This window comes from Echiichthys vipera, assembly GCF_963691815.1.
Source record: "Echiichthys vipera genome assembly, chromosome: 4".
In the NCBI taxonomy this organism is placed as follows: domain Eukaryota; kingdom Metazoa; phylum Chordata; class Actinopteri; order Perciformes; family Trachinidae; genus Echiichthys; species Echiichthys vipera.
This window is the reverse complement of record NC_139829.1, coordinates 8,119,187-8,140,171: the sequence shown is the minus strand read 5'-3', so window position 1 is coordinate 8,140,171 and position 20,985 is coordinate 8,119,187. Positions and strand designations below refer to the sequence as shown.

General features: G+C 41.4%; 1 protein-coding gene across 1 annotated transcript in view; it reads right to left on the bottom strand.

The window, feature by feature from the left end:
* slc4a4a (solute carrier family 4 member 4a) overlaps positions 1 to 20,985 on the bottom strand; it is a 64,969-nt gene that overhangs the window by 35,647 nt on the left and 8,337 nt on the right. Inside the window, exons 3-4 of the mRNA XM_083912068.1 lie at positions 16,285 to 16,458; positions 1,241 to 1,376 (exon numbers count right to left, since the gene is read on the bottom strand). Coding sequence (XP_083768194.1) covers positions 1,241 to 1,376; positions 16,285 to 16,458 — 310 coding nt within the window. The remainder of the gene's footprint in view (positions 1 to 1,240; positions 1,377 to 16,284; positions 16,459 to 20,985) is intronic.

The window sequence follows — 20,985 nt, the reverse complement described above, 5'->3', positions numbered from 1 at the left end:
CTTCTTGCAGCTCCAACTCTCCTCTCTCTCTCTCTCTCTCTCTCTCTCTCTCTGTCTCTGAAACGACCTGAGACTGGTCATGACATGATCAAAAGCATAACTCCCAAGACCATTGCATTTTGACTGACATGTATTTGGTCAAATCATGGTTTGACTAACATTTAATCATGCGATCCAGTGGGTATGTTTCTGCACGACTGTCAAGCTATAGTGTCACCTATTTATTTATTTATGAGAACAATGCACATTAATGAACATTACTGTTAATGTGCCAGTGTTAGCCAGCTAGCACATTTTCAACTGTAGCCATTTGACAAGATGCTTTGGGACCACAGCAACAGGAAACAGCAAGACATTAGAACAGGTTAAAATCTACAAACAATAAACAAGACACCAGAAAGGCAACAGCAACAAATTAAGCAATCTCAAGAACCCAGGCAGAGCAACAGGAAACAGTATACATTAGTACAATAATATATCAACAATGTCCACATTCAGAACATGTAGCCATTCAAGCAAGCAACACACAACAAAACACAGTCAGGCAACCGTAATTATAACAAATTAATTGTGACATAACGACTCAGTGAAAGCCCATCTGTGCTAATCCTTCATCAATCTGTTTCAATGTTCAGATTCCTGTGTGCATCCGAAGCCGGACGAATTTATAAGAACTTGGCCTTAAAACGTTTTCCCTGAGTGAAAACACTTTTAAAGTGTGCTGAAATACTTGGACAGCAGAGTTCTTCAGTAGAGTTCCTCGGCAAATCATTCAACCAATAGTGAAACAAAACTGTAATATTCCATCTGCAGTGCAGTCTGTCAGAGGTTAGGATAACAGATCAACTCATTTAGAGGCTCAAACAGCAGCCCAGGGATCCAGTTTCCCCCTGAGAGAGCCTCATTCATCCAACGCTAATAATGTATAAACAATCAGCCCATCTCCATCCCATCACATCCCACTGGTGGGCCACACATGAGAAACCTGTGAATCCCCGTCTGCTCACTTTTTATGCTGCTCTAAATTCAATGCACACAGCAAATTTCCTGACCTGATTTTAGACTGATAACTAGCTGAAGTTTACAAATGTTTCATACTTTTACGATCAACTGTGTGGCATGTTTTAAATGATTGATTGAAAGCCAAAGAAGACAGTTTCTCACATAATTACAACTGTAGGTGCACAGCACATACGGGAACTTTAAGGGGAAGCCCCTAGTTTGAGAATGAGGTCCTTACCTGGCCGTCTCCTTCCACTCCATCTCCTGTCCATCCACCGACAGCAGCTCATCCAACTCAGTGAAGAGTTGTGGGGGCGCCGGGCCGTCATCCTCCTCGCCGAGGATGAAGCGAATCCTTTCGGCTGCCGGTGAGACTGCAGAGAAAGGAAAAATACTGCGGTTCATAGGCTTGCAATGATGCCCGTTGGGCAAGGGTTTGGTCACCGGCTTCCCCTCTTCAGCTGAACCCTTCCCAATGACCTCAGGAGGAGGTGGAGGTGGTGGGATTTTCACCATGACCTCCTCTCCTTTCTCTTCCGTGTCCTCTTCCTTTTCCTCTTTCTCCTCTTGGTTATTATTGTTGTTGAACATCTTTAAAAACTCAATGACCCCACCCCCTTTTTCTTTATAAATCAGCTTGCTCCTCAGATAGCAGTCGGCAAGCTACAGCGGCTCATCAGAGTCCCAAAGAAGCGGCTAGACCCTCATTAAAGTCTCGGGTGGAAGTGACAGCCGCTCTCAGCTGCCTTCTCCAACACTTTGTGGACCAGGTAGGAGGGGGCCGATGGGGTTTAGGGGTCCCCTCAGTGACAGTGTCCCTACAGCTAGCCCCTTCTCCCTCTCGGCCCCCCTCTTCACAGTTCATACAGGCCTTCGCCATTGGCCCTTCAGCCTTGGCAAGCTGCCCTGGAGCCCCTCATTAACAATTAGGAAATGGCTCACAAACTGGGCTATTCTTTGGCAGAGGCTTGCCTTTCCTTCCCCTTGTCTCCTCATTTGAATATTTAAAGAACAACACAAACAGAATCTCAACAGAATTGATATATGAATTATACTTTACACTGCTATTTAAACATGTTGTTAAATGGTCGACACCATCACAGCCTGTTCCAACAAGAGGAAACTTGAATCGAGAGCCCACAAACACACAGCCCCCTCCAATGAAAGCAGGCCCACACGTGTAGAAAGCTGTACACAGAGATTATTGTCACCAGCAAACAACCACACAAGAACCAGTACATGGGGCATCATTAGAGCAACAGCTTGTTTACAGAAAAGTTCACAAAAAATGAAACGGTGGCTGCTCTCTTCCAGGAATCAGACTACTAATGTGTAAAAACTGCGTAACAGAGATTGATGCAAAATCCATTTACCTCACCTCCAATATTGTCTACGTTACCATAATTGAATTTTTATCGAATTAAGATTTCTTTGAGAAGCAAACACACTTAGCCAAAACTTAGCCAATAGACATTCCTGTAGCAGAAATCTTCACTTATCACAGCAGGAAAAGCACAGGTATAACTACTATTATTAATGAAGGCTTGTCTAGGTTTAAAGTCCCTGGATTGGGTTGTTTTAGTTATTCATAAATCCATGAATATGTTAGACGTAAAGTCCTTCGTAAGTTCTTGGAAACGCCTATCTAGTTTCAATGTAGTGATGTACTAAATCAGGTTTCAGTTTCCAGATATGACAGATCGACCAGATATGTCATCAGTTTTTCATATTACCTTATACTCTTCACTCCTAAAAGGTTATATATTAGCAGGTTGTTTCTTTTAAAGATTATATTTTAAAGCCCATTATATTTTGGGGTTTTTATGACTTTATTGGACAGTACAGCTGAAGGAAACAGGAAAGAGAGAGGGTGTGACATGCAGCAAAGGGCCGCAGGTCAGAGTTAAACCTGCGCTGCTGCAGCGAGATATGTGGGGCACCTGCTCTACCAGGTGAGCTACTGGGCGCCCAACAGAGGTTTTCTTGAGGATTACGCCTCTACTTCTCTACAGAATTATAAAGGTTTAAATTGTCCTGGTCCGAGAGGTGCACAAAATATACTAACTGTACAGTAAAGTTAAATGTAATTGTTCTAAATGTTCTGTTATTGGCTAAACCTGCTCATATATATTGTATTGCTCTATTGTCATTTACAGATACAGATATCTGAAAGTACAAAGAAACTAAAAACCACAGAGATTCAGTTAGAAGCTACATAAGTACTGAGAGCTGAAAATAGAGATTTTTAAAAATGTAATTTTCTCTGCGGTCCTGCGCAGACGTGAGTAGAGTTTCATAACACAGCAGAGGGGAGAAGGGAAGTCGTGTGGGGTTGTTTGCGGTTGGTGAGATGATACCTGGCCTGCTTGATGGCAGTGTGGGCGTGCTTTTGCCCTACGCACAACTCGGTGCACTAAAACTGGTAATGGAAACACAACTCAGCGCTGTATGGATTGGTTCCAAACATGGATGTTCAACAGGTCAAGACTTGGTTAGGATTAGGTTTGGGTTATGGGTATCGGCATGTAGTTGTGATGGTTGTGGTCAGGTTGATGGAACGCATTGTGTCAGTGAGGGTCCTCACAAGTACAACACAAGCACAAAAGTGTGATCATAAAAATAATATATTTAAAAGTAACCATCTTTATTCACCATAATGCCGTTAATGCTGCATTTCCCTTGGATTCTTGGTCTTAAAAAAGACCAGTCAACGTGCCATAAAAACTCTGCAAGAGCCTACTAACCACTTACTTTCTCAGAGTAGCGACCTACCTGCGAAAAAGGGAAATAATCTGTGTTATTTGGCCCTTAAATTAAAAGTTAATTGAAATCTCTGCATCACAAATGAAGCACAATAATCTAGTGTTGGCTCTTTAGACGTCCCCTTTGAGATGTAGACATTTACATACACCCCACACATCACATTATATCGCCCACCACATTAAGTGACTCATTCATTCATTCAGTCAACAGTGGTGTCAAGTGGTCAAACAGTAAATGCGGTGAAGGTCTGCAGTTTCCCTCTGTTGTGTTTTCTGCAGCAAGATTACAACAACAGCAGGTACGAGCCAGACAAGCAGCTCTAAGATTACTAGGTTGGGGATAAACTGTCTGCTGCCACACACAGACACACCCCCACACACACACGCACACGCACACACACCCAAGCTACAACTAGCTTAAGTCACTGCAACCTGTTTAATAACACCTTGGGTGGAATAATTTACATGTGCGTTTCACACATTTAGCTGACACTCAATTCATGCAATTTACACTGATTACAGTAAACAGTTAAAACAAGCTTTAAATGCCTATGTGGTCAAAATTGCATGCAAACAATAGCAAGAAGTGCAAAGAGAAGGTCAAAGCCTCAGGGATGGCGGCTCACCGTATTTCTTAAATGTGCAAACAATTCAATAAAAAGCAAAGAGGTAAAGATATACAGTAACAGCAGGGCAGTACAGGTGCTACAGCATTAAATATATCATTATCATAATAATATACTGATGCATTATCGACATCCTACTGAATGAAACATTATCGTAGTAGAAAAACATTTTGGCACCAGATCAGGAAGTTACCTGACACCCAGTGTTTACAACTGGATGCTGCTACTTTCTAGGGCTGCAACTAATGATTATTTTCACTGTGGATTAATCTGTTAATCGTGATTTGATTAGTTGCTCGATAAAATCAGACCAGTCAAAAATGGTGAAAAAATGTTAATCAGTGATTCTTAAAGTGTTTCTTGTATCCTCGACAACTCAAAGATATACAGTTTACTGTCAGTTTACATATTCACATTTAAGATGCTGGAATCAAAGAATCTTGACTTTTTTTCTTACAGATGAATCGATTATCAAAATAGTTGCAGATAAAAAAGTGGACAACTAGTCGATTATTAATAACAGCTACAGTTTTACTTATTAAAGATTGAAAATTAGCATGCACAATATTTTATGAGAAAAAGAATGAGCAGAGGGAAGGGAAGGAGGGAGGGAAGAAACATGTTTTCATGGCAAAAACTGATGTTGGGGGGCATCAAAAGTTTTCGAAATATCTTTGAAATAACCTTGTACAGGTCAAGAATTTATCCAGAAGAGGTTTCCCATGTTGTCCAGCAAAAACTCCAGCTGGTAACAAGCACAGTGTTGGTGCTAGGAGAAAGGTGGGAGGGTGGGCGAGAAGGGTTACAGGGTGAGACTCAGCGCAGAGTGAAAGCAAAGAGGGGTGAGAGCAGGCACGAAAAGGAGGGATAGAAATGAAAATCCCATCGCTCAAACGCAATTTCAAAGCTCTGTGTGCTCTAGCCAAGAGCCATGGGCATACAAAGAGGACTTTGTCCCAGAAGCAGAGGCTCATGGGATAGGGGATGGAGGAAGAATGCCCGCTGCCCGGCAAAAAGCTTAGTGTGACTGCCACTAAAGGCCTGTTTAGTCCCACTCTTGACATGCATCCTACACAAATACCTTCTTTCCCCTCTGACCTTTTTGGGGAAAAACTGTACACAGCATAAGGCTACATGGGGTGTTATAGCATGTTCATTGTTTGTGACTGTACATGCAGTGATAATGGAACTCAGCGTCACTCATTCAAAAGCAAAGAGAGGATCACAGAGTACAGCAAATGTTTTTCTTGCCACCAAGTCTGACATTCAGTATGCAAGGCAGCTAGTACACAGGCAGCAGGCAGGGATCGGGTTGAATGCAGAGTAACACCCAGAGAGGCTGATTCACTGAAAGCACAGTATTTACACTCAGACCTTCTAGCTATGGTATTTTGCTGTTACAGCTGAGGTGGGCAGGTTCTGATGTACTGAACGTTCGGCCGCATTTTCTCTGAGCTTTCACTGCAAACAGCCCAAAACTCATCGAAGCAGAGTCAAGTTAAAGTGATGCTAAGTTTGTCTGCTTAATGCAACTTCTTTGTACAGAACACTCGGCAACATCACCATTATAACCTCTGGCAATAAGGGTAAAATTAATATCATTCATCTTCCACCTTTTGTAATTCTTCCTCTCATATTGCAACTTTACACACCATGGCATGCATATACTGTATTTGCACTGGAGCAGAGGCAAGTTAAAATCGCCTGGATCTAATTAAATGTAAAATTAGGTAATGAGGTACGCAAGTGTGCAAATCTATGACCGTATGGAAAAAAATTAAAGCCAGCCTATGCAAGTTTTGCTGAACAGCAGTCACTGCAGCCAAAGTGGTGATTACAGAGTAACGACATACTAAATTTCACCATTTCACCAAGGTCGAAATGAGTCACTGGCTTTAATGATGTCAGAACATCTTTTAGCAAGGTAACTGTGTTTATTTATTATTATTGTTATCATTATTATTATTATTACCTTTGCCAAGGAGATTATGTTCTTGGCCCTTTTTATTTGTAAGGCCTGCTTGTTTGTTTGTCAGCAGGATTATGGAAAAAAAACTTCCTGAATCTTGGTGGAGGGGCATGAGCCAAGGAAGAACCCATTACATTTTGGAGAGGATCCAAATCATGGGGCAGATACATTTCTTTTTCACTTTTGTTAACACTGAGAGATGGGGCATGGCCTTGGCAGAGGTCTGTGCTCTCTGGGTGCCCTTCTGGTTTTACTTTTGTGATGTTAATCTCTGACATGCTGAAACACAGTGCAACAGTAGCACAAGTAGAGAAGAGGCAACAACTGACTGGTATTTACACATCTAGTTACACTTGGCTAACATTAGCTAAGATTAGCCACAAATCACACCAAAAAAGTAAGGCTGTAAAAACCCTGGGATATGGCATGTATTACAGCAGTACAGAGACAAGGTGGAACTAGAGATGAACAGTTGTGCTGAGTTATCCAAACAAAATGTGTTAAAAAAAACAATAAACAATAGAGGAGTGTGTTTTCAAGATTGAGGAGTGAATGAGAATAACTTTGCCTCAGGTCATTTATCCTAAAAGCCACTTTCCTCTTAAGGAGGATTGATTTTCATTCATGGTGGCTGCATGTTTTAGTGCTTTGGTAGTGATCTGTATACCAGATCAAACAAATGTTTATCTTATGGCTAGACGGAATCAATAAAGCAGAACCTAATCACAGAAAGTGTTTAGTGATACAAAATCAACACGTTCACTAAGTCAAGACAGTGGGTCTGGTGAATGAAAATGATTATGTCTGATCGTCTGACAAGGGGATGAGAAGATTTAACCGAAGAGTTACTCAAGGACCAATGGTTGTCATTTATTCAGCAGTTCTAAAATACCACAAGCCTACCAATTAAAGGAGTTGAAAATCTTTCTAAAACATCTGACGTTAACAACTGTTGGTGTCCATCTCTAAGAAACAAACACTCACAATTTGACACCTATGACAACGACCAAACAGAGCCAAAGTCCATCATTGATCATCATCAATAAGAGAAATAGGCACATGCTGCCCAGCGTTCACTAACCTGGAAAACCATTAAATCCACCTGAACTGATATCAACAAACTCATGTCCTCTCACGAATTACCAATCTTCAACGTCATTCTGAAAAGTAAGTTTGCAGCTGGTTGAAATTCTCCAATAAGCAGGTGTGTGATAAAGCATAGTCTAAATCCTTAATACAGGACCATTCTTTTCACAGCCTAGAATGAGAAACAATAATGATTAGCTTTGTCCTATACTCCTAAAAAATATCCTATCTTATTTGTTTGCAGCAGAAAATAAAGCAAGAAGTCTGGCATGCACACATTAACAAAGGGTTGGGGTACATTGTTAATCTACGAGCCAATCAATGAAGATTAACTCATCGTGACAATAACTCATGTCCAGAACATAAAGTCAAACAAAATGATGGTCTTTCAAGGGTTTAAGTAGTTTATCCAATCAATATCCACAGACCTTTTCTGCTGATATAATTTATTTTTTTCCTATGACACTGAAGAATATCTCCAACTGTTGCTCTGTAGACAGTCTAGGCTCTCCAGACATGCTTCCACACAAGTGCTCACAATATGAAAATAATATCTAACAGCGATTCTTTTTGAGGTACTGCAATTGAAATATGATTCACAATATTGGTGGGATTGATTGAAGTATTCTAATTTTTCTTTGAAAAATATATGAAAGGGATCATGTTGTGACTCTTTTCTTAAGTCTGTAGAATACGATTTGTAAGCCAGGACATCTCTGCACAATACTTAATTAAGAATGGCATTTTGATATAGATTTTGCTTTTGACAAATATTGAGCCCCTTGTGATGTGCACTAGTCCATATTGCAGTTTCGATAAAATTGTGATTAATTGTGGACTTCCGGTTAGCACCTGGCATGGAGGAGCCGCAGGTCCAACACGCTCCGTACATGTTTATTTAGTACTTTGAGTAGGACACAACATTTTAACTTTTTGGTGGCATAACTCTACTGCACATATATTGTAGAACCCCTTGTGAGTGTTATGGTGAGTAAAACTCAGAGGAAGTCGACCAATGCAACAGCGCAAAGTTTAGCGAGCCCATCACGCTAGCAACTCAACTCTCATAGCTAATGCTAGCCCTGCCTACACCCACCACCCGGACCTCCCATCTTTGCCAGTGCTACCCGAGGAAAACGCGCTCATCCAGCTACTGAAGGCTGAGATGCAATCTTCTCATCAACAACTGGCCGGCTCAGACAGGCAGGCATCAAGTACGGCATGTTTCATCCAGCCGACCTGAGTTTCACCTGCAACGGCGTTTCACACTCCTTCAAGGAACCTGCAGACGTGGAAGACTTCCTCGCTAGACAGAGTCATCTATCAACGTAGATGTAGGAAAACGGTAGGCCTACTAGTATTTTGTGTTACATGCGGATCTCTATCACCAGAACTGGAACCCGTGATTATGTAGCCATATTTTTGTTACCTCCAACTGATTCAAGTTTTCAGGGGATTTTTCCCATTCAAATACCATCATCATTTTTATTATTATTACTATTATTATCCTTATTACTTATCTTTCTTTGTGACTTTTGATCAGTCCCTCATTTACTCTCTATAGACCTACTAATAATGAGGAAGGAAGAGAGACACTTAGGGCGCACTCACACTGTCCTTCCGCACCGGGCCAAAACCGTTTTTTCAGCTAAAGCCTGGTGCTTATGAGCAGTGTGAGTGCACCCGCTCCGCGCATAACTGCGGACAGAGAGGTCCTGAGAGAGGTGGGCTTTTGTAGAGCCCGTTTGCACATGAACGAGCACGAGCGTGCGCACGTGTACAAGCACGAGCATGAGGCCTACGGCGGTTCTGACATCCTTTATGTGCGCCTGTTCGGACATAGAAAATAGAAGGAGGGACCATGCGCGGACATTTAACAACAACAACAATGGCGGCGAAAGGTTCACGTTGGTGTGATGCAGAGGTGGAGTGTTTACTGCAGATTTGGTCGGATGAAAATATTCAAAAACAGTCGACAAGACGCACAAAAACTCAGAGGTCTATAGAAAGATTTGTAAACAAAACGACGCATCTCGATGACGGCAATCAACGTGTGGTGTGTTACGGCGTGATGACGTATAGGTAGCAAGAAGCATTTGCGCGAGGCCCAGGCAGTGTGAGTACAAACGGGCCTGGGGCGCGGGGGGAGAGGGAGGGGGGACAAGTACCCTAAAGCCCGGGCGCGGTGCGGAAGGACATTTTGAGTGCGCCCTTATTTCTCTTTTTTTTCTGGTGTGGGAGGTATCGGATGAACATTTACACATAAGAAGCTGGCTGCATATATTTTTCCTGAGTCCTTTTTCCGATCCCAGGCTCAGCTGAGTTACAAAACAAAGTATGTTCATATATTTTCATTTTGATATGCAGCTCACAAGCTCATATCCTCGTCTCTAGCAGACCACAGTATTTCATTTGTGTGTGTGTATATTTACTTTTCCTTATTATCACTAGGGGTTCTATCCATGTTTATATCCTGGTATTGAAAGCAGGGATTTTAGTTTTTCTTTAATTGTGACCACTGAAACATATAACACTTTAAGGAGCAGTGTGTTTTTTTTTATCTGCGTATGGAAGCGCACCAAGTGCGTATGTGGTCTTTCACCTCTTGTTTGGGGAGAGGTAATTACGGGAAGGGGACATGATGGTTTTCTTGTCTGTATGTTTAACGTATTGTTTTGCATTAATGGGTGTGCATGGTGGCATCAGAGATGTCCTGTGGTTGCTTTAACAGCAGTCAATTCCCTGCTTACCTCTGGTTATGGTTAACTCAGTGCTGACCAGGAGTAATGGCCATATTACAGGGAATTGTATCAGTTGGAACACCAAGGGAGTTAATCACATTATCAAACGTAGCAGAGTTCCATCCCATCTAAGAAGGCTTTCAAGAAACCCATCTCACGACCTTCAACCATAACAGGGTGGGTGGGGCAATTATATCACTCTAATTATCACGACAATTGTAGGGGAGCTGCAATTCTTGATAATAGAAATACCCCTTTTATAATGCAAACTGTCACTACAGACCACAGAGGGAGATATGTTGCAGTCACAGGTACCCTATATCATATACCTATATATCTGGCTAATGTATATGCGCCGAACGGGGATGTGCACAATTCTTGAAGACATTTTTATCCTCATTACCCAACACACACACGCTTATTCTAGGGGGTGACTTTAATTGTGTACTACATCCGGTATTGGACGGCTCCTCTTGCGCCCCCCACAACATAACAAGATCAGCGAAGATTATTAATTCCTTCCTTCAAGTATATAATATGACTGATCCCTGGTGTTTCCTGTATCCTGATTTAAGACGCTATTAATTTTTCTCCCCTGTGCATCATTCCTACTCGCGCATTGATTATTTTTTAATTGATAGTCAGTTATTGACCTCAGTCAGGATTTGCATGTATGAAGGCATTGTCGTTTTTGATCATGGGCCTGTAGTTTTGCAAATATCCTTTCCAAAGAAAGTTTTTCTACGCCTGTGGTGCTTTAATAATGCTTCACTCAGTGATGAAGGGTTCGTTAATCACACAGACACAGATTTTTTTTCTTGTCCACGAACGATACACCAGATGATCACCAGAAATCTATTCTCTGGGATTCGCTTGAAGCTTTTCTGAGAGGAGTGATTATTTCATATTCCACCTGGGAGGGCAGGAGTAGGAAACAGCACTTTAAGGAACTCAGACCAAATTTATCAGCTGGACTGTAAATATTCGACTGGTCCCACCCCTGACCTTTTAAAGGAGAGGTCAGCTCTGCAAACAGAGTTCGACCTGCTGACTACTCATTATACAGAGCAGCTGCTACTTCAATCTCGCTCTAATCTGTATGAACACTCAGACAAGGCAGGCAAGGTTCTTGCCCAACAGATTAGGCAGTTCACACCATCTACTCTGATCACAAGTATCCGTGAATGTGACGGTCAGAGCTCTAATGATGAGCAGGAGATCAATAATGAGTTTAAAGTTCTTTATTTTCCCCTTGCACCTCTGAGGTGATCCACGACCCTTCTAGGCTGGAGTCATTCATGGATCTACCGCAAATAAATTAGTTAATTATGGAGCAATTGAAAGAGCCTTGGTCTCTGGTGGAAACTAGATCAGATCTTTACAGCATGCTAAATGCTAAAACTCCAGGACCTGACGGATTCACGGTTGAATTCTTTAAAAGATTTGGTGATTAATTACTATCAACTTTACTCACCGCTTTTGAGGAATCCTTTGTCAATGGCCAACTTCCACCCACATTCTCTCAGGCCTCTATCTCAGTTATATTGAAAAAGGGTAGGGATCCCCTTACTTTTGATCTTAACATCAGCAATACACTCCTGAATTTGGACTGCAAATTGTTAGCTAGATCAGAGCTCACTGCCTAGAAGCTACCCTACCTTCGATTATTTCTCCAGATCAAACGTTTAAAAAAAAAAAAAAAAAAAAAAACACCTTTCTTTTTTTAATATTCGCCGGCTCTTGAATATTATGCAAAACGCGGATCCCAATCCGGTCAGACATAATTTAAAGAATACACTCCTCATCAATTTGTGCCAGACATGGCCTACTTCACTTCAAAGTCGCACACAGACTGCTCTTGTCTAAAGCCAGACTTACAAAGATGTACCCAGCATTGGATAATTTGTATAATAGATGCAGTTTTTCACCTGCAACGTTAACTCACATATTTTGGTCTTGTGCGAGACTCTCAGGTGACTGGTCTTCTATAGTCAATGCCCTATCCAAGATATTTAAAAGACCAATAAACCCAAACCCTCTCACGGCCATATTTGGTATTCAATGTGAGGCTCATCATCTTCCTAAGGCACAATCCAATTGCATTGCTTTAGCCTCCCTCTTAGCGAGAAGAATAATCTTGGAATAGAAAAAAAAGTTTGTTCTTGCATTTCTGTATATATGCTGTCACATTTTCTATTCGGAAAACTAATGAATAAAAAGGGGGAAAATGTGATTAATTGTGCAGCCCTAAGGAGAAGGTTTAGAATTGCTTTGCGATATGTGAATTAGATGTTGATATTCATTTGGATTTCTTATACAAACCAGAATCATCAAAGGAAGGTCAATGAATCTTGGTGGAAAAGCAAATTTACTTCTTTTCTCACTCCTCTGTTCACTGTGTCCTGACCAGAGTCTTTATCAAACAACGTATACTTTAATTTCTCACTGTTTGGATCCTTGCTTGTTACTCTCAAGGAAAATGTATATATGGCACCGAGTGGAGCATACATTAAGCATACATTAGCATTTTATAAAAGTTTTCAAAGGTTTTCTTTCAGTGTGATAGCTGGAAATGTTTAGGGATGCAACAAATATTACTCTTGCCATGTGAAAGCTGGGAAGCTCCAAAATGTCAACTTTTCAAGAACCAGAAGACAAACAGTCTGACCTTTGCATTTATCTAATCAATTTTGAAAGTTTTTATAAATCTCAGGATTATGCTTTCAATTCTGACTTTGGGAAATTAAACCCATTTGTAAAAGAACCAAGTTTCTAAGCAATCTTTCTAATCCACTTTGAGGGAACATGTGATCATTTTAAAAGGTCAGGGGGAAAAGCTCTGAAAAAAAAGACATGATCATCAAAATGTGCAGGGGTCAAATGAACCTGCAGTGGACACACTTGTACACCAGGAGGATGTACTTTCAGTCCCTGCAGCGTCCATCTGACCAAACATTTCAGCCCAGACAACAGACAAGGGCCTGCCCCTTGGGGCCAGCCATGATTCCCAGAGAGAGTAACACGGACGAGGGCAGTGAATAACAGCAGGACATTAGGTATACTGCATGCCTGTCAATTTTTGCATGCCTGACAGATGCTTGCAGATTCCAGTTTTAGTTGTGCAAACATTTCTCAAAAGCAGAGCTGCTCTGGAGTCACAGTCATGATGTTGGAAGGTTAGAGTTCAGCTAGGCCTGTAAGCTAAGCAAGATACTGACATGAATAAACATTTGGCAGAGCTTTAATTAATGCCAGCTAGGCAGAACATATATATATTCTGCACAACATCAATGGCCTTGTTTGAGACAGACACATTGAAAACCGTTCACACAACTACACAAAAAAAAATAAAAAATTAAGTTCTTGCTCCATGTATAACTCCCTCAGGACCGTTCTTGCTGATCCAACCCCATGCAACTAGTGCACCAAGGGAGCCGACGAAATTACCAAAAGCACTTTTGGCATGCTCCTGAGGCACATGCCAGGGTGCACTCAGACATGGCCACGTCAGTTATAAGTTTGTTTTTCTCTGCGTAAGAAAATGGACATGAGACCCCCATGAGTGGGGGAGAGTTGACAGTCATGTAATCAATAAATAACTTTAAAAAGAGACTCGTGGCAACAGTGCACTTAATGGTTAACATCAAATGGAATTCAGATTGTACAAAAGTCTGTTTACATACAATCAAGGAAATGAAAATGGTACGGCTCTGTTTGTGTTATGCTGTCTCTGTCTCCCTGCACACTTCATTAACACTTAATTCCATGACAAATTTTTACATAACATCAACAGCATTTATGCTTTTTCACCCATATGAACCAGCACAGCACCGCAGTGTTGACTGTTAACAAAACGTCAATGCTCACGGTCTCCTGCCAACATAGTTGCATTTTCCATGAATGGAGAATTACCAGTGTTGCTGTAAACAAACCCAGGTGTGTGTAGAGTTTCACATGTTTCCACATCTCAGTCTTAGTGTTTTCAGGAATCAAAGATGGGTTTTTTCCCTTTGACACACATGGTTTGTTTACTTCCAGCAGGTAAAAAAGAAGAAAACCATTATTTTGAAGACAAAGGTAAAGTCTAAATGCAGCCATGACAGAACGAATTTGAAGTTGACCGTCTTGTCTGTAACGATTTATGGAGTGTACATCTAAATGTAGTCAGGAAGAAACAATAAATCTGTTAGTTTCTTCTTAATCTTGGACATTGAAACATTCATCTCACTGAAAGCATTCAACAAATAAAAGACCACAACACGAAGGTTATACTTCGTAGCCACCAGCACTTCTCGATGAGATGCTATGAACCATATTATCTGCAAATACAGGTTGCAGTGACAAAAAAGACTAAACTTGTTAAAAGTGTGAGCAAATGGACCGGCAAGGCCGAAGAGTAACTGCAACGCTGTTTACACACAACAGGTTGGAATATTTATTCCGCCCAAACGCAGCCTTCATGGTCCCACGGACACAATCTACAAGATCTGGCGAGTACACCCGCATCCCTGCCACATCAGTCTATATGCTCAATAACCAGATACTTTTGTTCAGGGTTAGGCTTTCAAGAGAAAAATAAATACAGACAAACACTTTACAACTACCGGCTACAAAGAACCATCTCCAGGGTCATTTAGAAAGATCATCCTCTCCAGAACACAAAAATATTCTTATGAACGAAGAGGTTGTATATTGTGAGGAGTGAACTGCTCAAAGCTGATAGACATGAGTCGTGTGTCCACTGGCCCTATAGAGTGGCCGCTCGGAAAGTTTCAGGGCACGCCCTCTTAAATGGCAGCTCACTCGCCGTGTTACAATTACAAAAAAAAAGCCTGAGAGGGATACCAGGCTCCGGAGCTGACGTAGCACTCTGAATGGGTTTCGATCGCCGGCGATCAGCTGACCAGCGATACAACACGCGCCATGAACAATGTAGTAGTTTAATTAGAATTTGTGACAGAAAAGCTCGGATTGCACAACTTCAACATTACATCAATAATCATCTCTTCAGCCATTTTGGAGGCTTATTACAGACTGTTGTGTCCTGAAGTCCCTCAATAACTTAAACCGTGGTTGAGGAACATACCCAAAAATCTATAAAACTCACCGGTTTTGCTAAATATGCATCATCATAGTCAGTAGCAACAAGCAGATGAACTGGATGTAATCTATTCTCTGATTGGATTGAAGTCCTGAATAAAATCCCCACATCAAAAGATGTGTACCCTTTTTTAAATCCTGCTGTGGTTATTTTGGTCCTCCACGTGTGCATGCAAGCATGTGTAACATGGTGTCAACGTCTAATTTTTCTTAACAATATCATTATTATTCAACTTTTCTCATTGTCATAATCTCGCGACCCCTTCAGATTTATTTTAATTGTACTGAAGTTTCACTTTAAAAATGGCAAATACACATGATTACTGTGACATTAAAAATCAGGGGGCATCTACATGTTTCGTTAATGTAAATAAGACTTCAGTCGTGTGCCGATTCAAACCTTAACTTTAACAAGGCAGGGAAAAATTGCTGACATCAGTGAAAGTTGGGCTTACACTTTAACTCACAGTCACCCAATGTACCCCCCCCCCCCCCTTTCTTTTTCGAGTTTCCCTCAAGCTGGCAGGAGCTCTTTGTCTGACCGTCCGCAGATCGCAGCAGCTGCGCCTGAGGGCGTATCGCACTTTACAATCTTTACAGGACACAAGAAGCTCTCGCCCACCAAGAACGCAAGCATTAACACACATAGATGCCAACACATCTGCACACACACAAAGACGGATATACTTATGTCTACGACCAAGGACAAAAGCACAGGGAGGCATGCACTTACACACTGTACTCTAGAGACTCATATCAGCACCAGTACAGTTGCATCTAAGAAAGCCATTACTTCTAATGAAAATTCACTCTGCTCTGCCGAAACAGACTTGTCACTCGGCAGGACATGCACGGCTATTTCTGGCAACTAAGTCGACTCAGCACCTTCTTTGGGGTCACAGAGATTTACAGGGGCATTTTTCTGAAAAGAGAGCAGCCTTCAGCAAAGACAGACATGAGCCCTAATCAGGCCTGACATGAAGTACATCAGAACTTACTGAGAGGTTTCAGGATGCTGTTGCTGGCCTCATCGTTGTTTTCTGTGTCTGACTTGTCAGAGGGGTTCTCCGTCAACCTCTCCTTTCTGTCCTTGTGTCCAGCTCTCCGGCGGTGACGCCTCCGACGCCGGTAGCTCTTGGGCACATGCACGCCGATGTAAACGGTGTGGTGACCTGCAAAAAAGCAAAACAGCAGATGAACTCTCTGACATTAAACATCCTGACCAATTCAGATTGCCATGATACAAAGCACCTGAACATCTGATTTCTTGAAAATCCCAAGACCCCATAAAAATCCCTATCAAGGAAAATGCATTATTAGATGCATCAACATTTAGAAAACCATGACGCGAGCACTCAGTCAAATACAAAGTGACCCTAACCCAATCTTGGCCACTTCTCAATACAGTTAAACAGGGAACATTCTCACATTCTCTAGACAGCGTAGCAGAGCAGGGTTATAGAGGTTGCAGTACACTGTCAAAACAAATATTGGACAGAAAAAGAAGTTGGACGTAGCAGTGAAGACACCATAACTGCTTGCATGACTACATCCCCTTTATGCAGGTTGCCACAATACCAACAGGACGTGCAGTTTAACATGTAGTTGGATGATTTAGGGTCAGTAATGACGAGCAGACAAGACTGTTTGCAAATAACAAGCCATACAGATGGACGTGGATTTTGTGCCAATATTCTATACATTCTTTTTTTAGAGCTGCTGGCCATTTTGCTGAGGTAAAATATCTGGTTCAGGGCATTTATTCTTCACTATCTTAGTTAAAGTTTTACTAGTTTATGTGTGGAATTCAAGATGGTTAATCCACACAACTCTGAGTGATACTTTGTGTTGGTGTGTTCACACAAAGTACCGTATGGCAAACACACTTACTGTTAAAACAATATCAAAGATCTGACGCTCCAGAGAAACTCTTCTGGCCAATCAATTATTGTATAATCTGGATCAAACTGCCGCTGACGGTGGTCAGAGAAGATGTGGATTATGCAATTAAACCGATGACCAACCTGTGCCATCATTATTCGCTGAGTGAGCTGCTGATTTCTGCCCGGCTGGAATATAAAAACTCATATGCACTCAGTTGCAAGTGTGTTAGTTTAGACTTAGACTTCTCTTTATGGATTGAAGTTCACTTGGCTATAAATAAGTGCAGTCTACTACAACAGTCCTGAGATGAATCCTACCTTCAAGCAGGTTATAATGTTCAGTTTATATTTAAACTGTCGATTCAACCTCGTGGTCGTTTAAGATGTTGTAGTTTGTGGATCTGTCGAATTGAATTGCATTATACTAAAAGGCTTTTTTTTATCATGTACCCTAACCTCTTCGATAAACAGTAAATGGGTTGGACATAATATTAGAAACACCTCTCAATATATTGCCACCGGGCCAGCGTTTCGGGTGCCTGCAGAGGGATTAAGATATCTAGGGCATCTTTTGTCCCAGTCGTCATTGGTCTGCTGAACTCCATCAAATGAACACTGGACTGGAGATTCACTCAACAGAAGCTTCCTTCTGTCATTTCTGCACTTTACAGTAAAACTGGCAGGCAGTTTATTTTTAACTAGATGTTGTATTGTCTGATTTGTATTGTAATGTTTTGTTTTTATATTTGATGTGGAGTGTTTGGTTTACCGTGGCTGCAAACCTAATTTCCCCCTAGTAGGACAATAAAGCTGAAATTAACTGAACAATATGATGTAACATATTTCAACAAAAATTTTCTGTGTGAAAAAAGCTAGATGTAATGTGTGGCCCTTTGCATCTGACCAATCTGCACTGCAAATTTGGCCTTATAAGTTCCTGGACCATCATAGTATTACCCCTACAGCAGGGACTTCTTTGGCATCATAAACCATTGCTGAGGTACCACATTTAGACCATGGTCCCTCCAGTCACAGGCACAGTAGGATTCTTGAGTTCCTAAAAATATCACTTGAATGCCAGTTTTCTGTTTACAGTACTTTATATACTAATGTTGAAAATTCTTTCAAAGCTGACTTGTGTTTGCTCTTCAGCCCCAGGGTTTAGGTTTAGTAACGTCCTACTGTATATCAAGTAAATACTATTAATAATCACTAATCCTTCACCTTCTCTCTAATACCTGTAGACTTTTCTTTTAACTGTCCAGGTCCAACAGAAGTTCAATAGAAACCTACAACTGACAGGCCATATCAAAAGATCATTTTCAGGGTAAACATCAAAAGTCCTCCTGACACAAAAGGCTCTATGCCATCAGTGTCAAACGTTGCCTTTTTGGAGCACATCGGGCAACGCTGAGCCAAGCACTGCACATGACCGACCAGGAAGTGGCTGAACCCCCTTGACACAACAAACAATGATCTCTCTTGAAGGCACAACAGCGTTCATTATTCACTCGCACTACAATGCTTTGTTTTTTTTTAGGGGTTTATCTAAATTCACTGACACCAACGGCTCAGTATGCCAAGCTAATGCTGAGCATCAGAGACAAGAGAGATCTCAAAAAGTGTTTCACTTTAAAACGTGAAGAGAAACTGTAATTCAGAGTTTTTCTGCCCCTCTGTGTCAATGGTCAGTTTTCCAAATTGTTTTTTGGGTGAGTGATATCGGCCTGTCGTTCAATACTGAATATTAGATATCAGCTTGTTGTTAATGTGACTGAATTGTCTCACAAAACAAAAGAGAAACAGATTAACATGATGTAATGTGCTTAAAAAGTGTCGGTTTACATTGTTGTGAATCAGTTACAATTATGATATACTGTAGATGTACAACAATATATACAAATTTGGCAATTATTTTTAAGTTTCTTCGCTCCATCAGTCTGTTTTGGTAACTTTCCGCCTCACATGTCACAAGTCAGAAAGTGACGGAGGAACTCTCTCCAGAAGAAAACAGACAAACAGTTGGCGACAGACCCACATCACCCACACCATAGCTGCGGCCCACTAGGCTTTTGGTTCAACAAAGATGGTACCGGTCCCATGTTGATGGGATAACATAAAAACACTAGATCAATCGTGCACGGCTAAAACAATGACGATATCGTCAGTGAAAAAAAAGAAAACAGACTTCACCTACTCTAGGAAACAAAACTCCCAAGTTGTTGAAGGCTCAGAAAAAAGGAGCATATTAAATTGAGGATCGTCCCAGAGACTGTTCTTTTTATACCGGATGCTCCAAAGGTTGTATCAGTTTGAGGGACATTTTTGTACTGAAATTGCTGATTTTGTGCCCGTTTTAAATATCTGTAATTTCACCCATCTTCATGAAACATAAAGTTTCCGTACAGAAAAAGCCTCTAACGACTGATATCTGTCATTTATAATAAGATTGCTCTTCTGAGCCCAGTCCCCACTGTATCACCTAAAAATGCATGGTTAAAGGATATGGGGGTAGACAATACTGAGGTCCAGTGGAGGGACATCCTGAAACTGGTCCACTCATCCTTGATTTGTTCCAGGCACGGCCTGTTACAGTGGAAGGTGCTCCATAGAGCCCATTTCACCAACGCTAAACTGGCTAAGATATACCCTAGTCACAGTGATGCTTGTAACAGCAGTCCCCAGCCGACCACGCACACATGTTCTGGACGTGCCCGAAGCCTGCTGAATTTTGGTCCGATATATTTCAAACCATCAAACAGGCTCTTTACACAAATGTGGAACCCAATCCTCTGAATGCTCTTTTTTGGCTCCCTCTGTTTAAAAAGCTGTCCATCACTACACAGCATGTCGTGGCCATTACAACCCTGCTCGCCAGACGTCACATTCTCCTTAAATGGAAACATGTTTCTCCACCGACTCATAATAGTTGGATACGTGAATTTTACAATGTCTAAGGTTAGAGAAGTTAAGGTTTTTACAGAGTAGATCTTTGAAACCATTCCACCAAACCTGGGACCCACTGCTGGCTCTTAATAGTAATAGTCTCATTGTTACTCCTGATGGTGATGAGGACCCTTCCTAGTGCTGGAAGGAGAGAGACACCACCCCCCCCCCCCCCCTCCCCCCCTTTCCTTTTCTCAGCAGCTTGTTACGGCAGAATAACCTACCTTACCCATTCATTTTGGGGAAGCACTACACTTCTAAAAAGGCCCTGCACACCCACACAGCTGTTTCCACTTATTTTAACCTCTACTCGGGTTGAAACTAGCAAGAGCATCCATTTCCTTTAGGGAATTCCATTGTGGGAGAATAGTGTACATCGACAGCACACTTGTTTTTAACATGTTTTTTTAGTATGTATATTGACTGATTTTGTACGTTGCCCCTTTGCCAGTGTAACACAACAACTTGAAAGTATGAATTTGGGAAACAGCCCATACAGTAATAAGAATGGCTGCACTTAAATGGAGTGCAGGTGGCCTATGTGATTGCAGTTTTGATGGATTTTGACTCTTTTTCATTTGGGAACAATGACTAGCCACGTGAAATAAGTTTGTTTTGTCTGTATTGTTTGCAGTGCTGGTGGTAAATGTAGGACAATATTAACATGCTGCACAAGCAGTCGATTTAAGTCAGCCCGTGGAGCATGTGTCATTTTGTGTACAAAACTAAAACGAAGCCCACATGACTCAAATCAGTGCATTCCAGTTGGGTTTTGGAGTGCGCCCAGAGATAAAGGTGTAAGTTGTTCTGCTGTAAAAAAAAAAAAAAAAAAGCAAAAACTAACGTTGGAGGGAAAGAGATGTCAATCAC